Source organism: Panicum virgatum, chromosome 8N (genome assembly GCF_016808335.1).
Source record: "Panicum virgatum strain AP13 chromosome 8N, P.virgatum_v5, whole genome shotgun sequence".
Taxonomy (NCBI): Eukaryota; Viridiplantae; Streptophyta; class Magnoliopsida; order Poales; family Poaceae; genus Panicum; species Panicum virgatum.
In genome coordinates this window covers 27,249,184-27,250,809 of record NC_053152.1, presented here as the reverse complement: position 1 = coordinate 27,250,809, position 1,626 = coordinate 27,249,184, and the positions used below count along the sequence as shown (strand labels likewise).

Here is a 1,626-nt window from a genome sequence, read left to right as displayed (position 1 = left end):
AATTGGACGATTCCGCCACACCGTAGTTCTAGGAAAGAAGCTAATTACTTGTCCACAGGGCAAACACGGAATACACGTTGGTCAGCTGGGCATGAATCAACACACAGTGATACCGATTCAATTCCAGCACTTCAAACAGTGATCACATGTCATGTTGATTGTGAATACGTTAGTTTCATGGCCACTCAGATGCCATATTCCAATAAATTTTTTCGCCCAATGCACAACATGTAAGAACCAAACATTTCAGAGAGCATAGTCTCCAGGGCTAGCAGCAGCGGCGGAAGCAGCAGCCACATGATTTCGGGCTTGGTAGCTTGAAGCTACAACACTTGGGGGCCCTGCATTTTGGCGCTTTTATCCTCCACCACCCACACCGTCGCTTGTGGCTATGGCTGTCGCCGTGGCTCTTCTTCTCTGCGTGCACAAGTCTTTTTAGTTCGGCCTTCGTCTTTTTCAGCCGGACCTCGTACTCCTCCTTCCACGAGGCGAACTGCCGTTTAAGCGTTTTGAGCTCATCAACTGACTTGGCTCTGCTAGGGGGTGGCTTAGCCTCCACAACCGCACGCGCATTTTGCTCGAATGCCTCACTGTCCCTCTTGAACTCCGTGGCCAGTTGATCCACATCTGATGAACTTCCGTCAACTGTAACAGTGATGGTGAGCTCGCAGCCACGTTGCTGCCCCCTCGCTAATGACTGGGAAGGTGCCAAGTTTCCACAGGATGATTCTTGGCGATGTTGCGATGTTGTTGTTGATGCATCTCTCCTAGCATTGATGGTTTGAGCCATCTGGAGAACGGAGGTGCGCCTTCTCATTAGTTCGATGAATTCAGTGAATAAAGAAGGCCATGATATATAATTCAGTTACCTGTAACGAACTGATTTGCTTCTGCAGCTCCTCCTCCACTGATTTCATCCTGATCTCACATTCCCAAAGCCGGGATTCGTAATGCTCAACCTGTTGTTGAAGGGTGGCGATAAGTTCCTCTTTGTGCCTCAACTCTTCTTCTTTCTGCTTCACTTCCTCCTCTGCTTTTGTGGCCCTTCTCTCCAGCTCCTGATTTACCAAACATTTCTCTTGATCTTCTTCCTAACATCCACAAATAATCAATCGATCAATCCTGCAAATCATCTTCAATATGAAATGCATCACAATATTGAAATGGAGGGCTGAAGGCACCTGTGGTGGTGGTAGTGGCGACGGCAGCGGAGGACGATGAATCCAAGGAGCTTCTGCGCCGGGCCTCTGCAATGATGGAAGCCTGCCTCTCCCAGTGGGGCGCGTGGGTAGTGCCGGTGGTTCCTCTTGTTTGGGCATCTGTTCTTCTGGCTTCCCTATCCCTCGCTGCATGAGCGCATCCAACATCACCTCCATGGAGCTCAGTGACAATGTCAAAGACGATGCCATTGTGCACTGTAATGCCGACCACTGCTAGGACGGCCGTTCGCGTAAAATTGAGCTCTCTTCTTGCAATAAAATGGGTTTCTCTCACCCAAAGAATCTTTTCCTTAATTTACGTGACAGGAAATTTACGCCAAACCGTGTTGTTTGATGGCCTGAATAAATACATTGATGAAGGACTATAATGTGATCACCATAGGGAGACAAAGTGAGGAAATTATAG

General features: G+C 48.5%; 1 protein-coding gene across 1 annotated transcript; it reads right to left on the bottom strand.

The window, feature by feature from the left end:
* Positions 1 to 205: 205 nt before the first annotated feature.
* On the bottom strand, positions 206 to 1,409 carry LOC120684508 (myosin-1-like). Its single transcript, XM_039966354.1, has 3 exons — positions 1,182 to 1,409; positions 870 to 1,091; positions 206 to 790 (listed from the first exon to the last, which is right to left on the bottom strand). The coding sequence occupies exons 1-3, from the start codon at positions 1,407 to 1,409 to the stop codon at positions 269 to 271; spliced, it is 972 nt and encodes a 323-aa protein (XP_039822288.1). The 3' UTR covers positions 206 to 268.
* Positions 1,410 to 1,626: the final 217 nt, after the last annotated feature.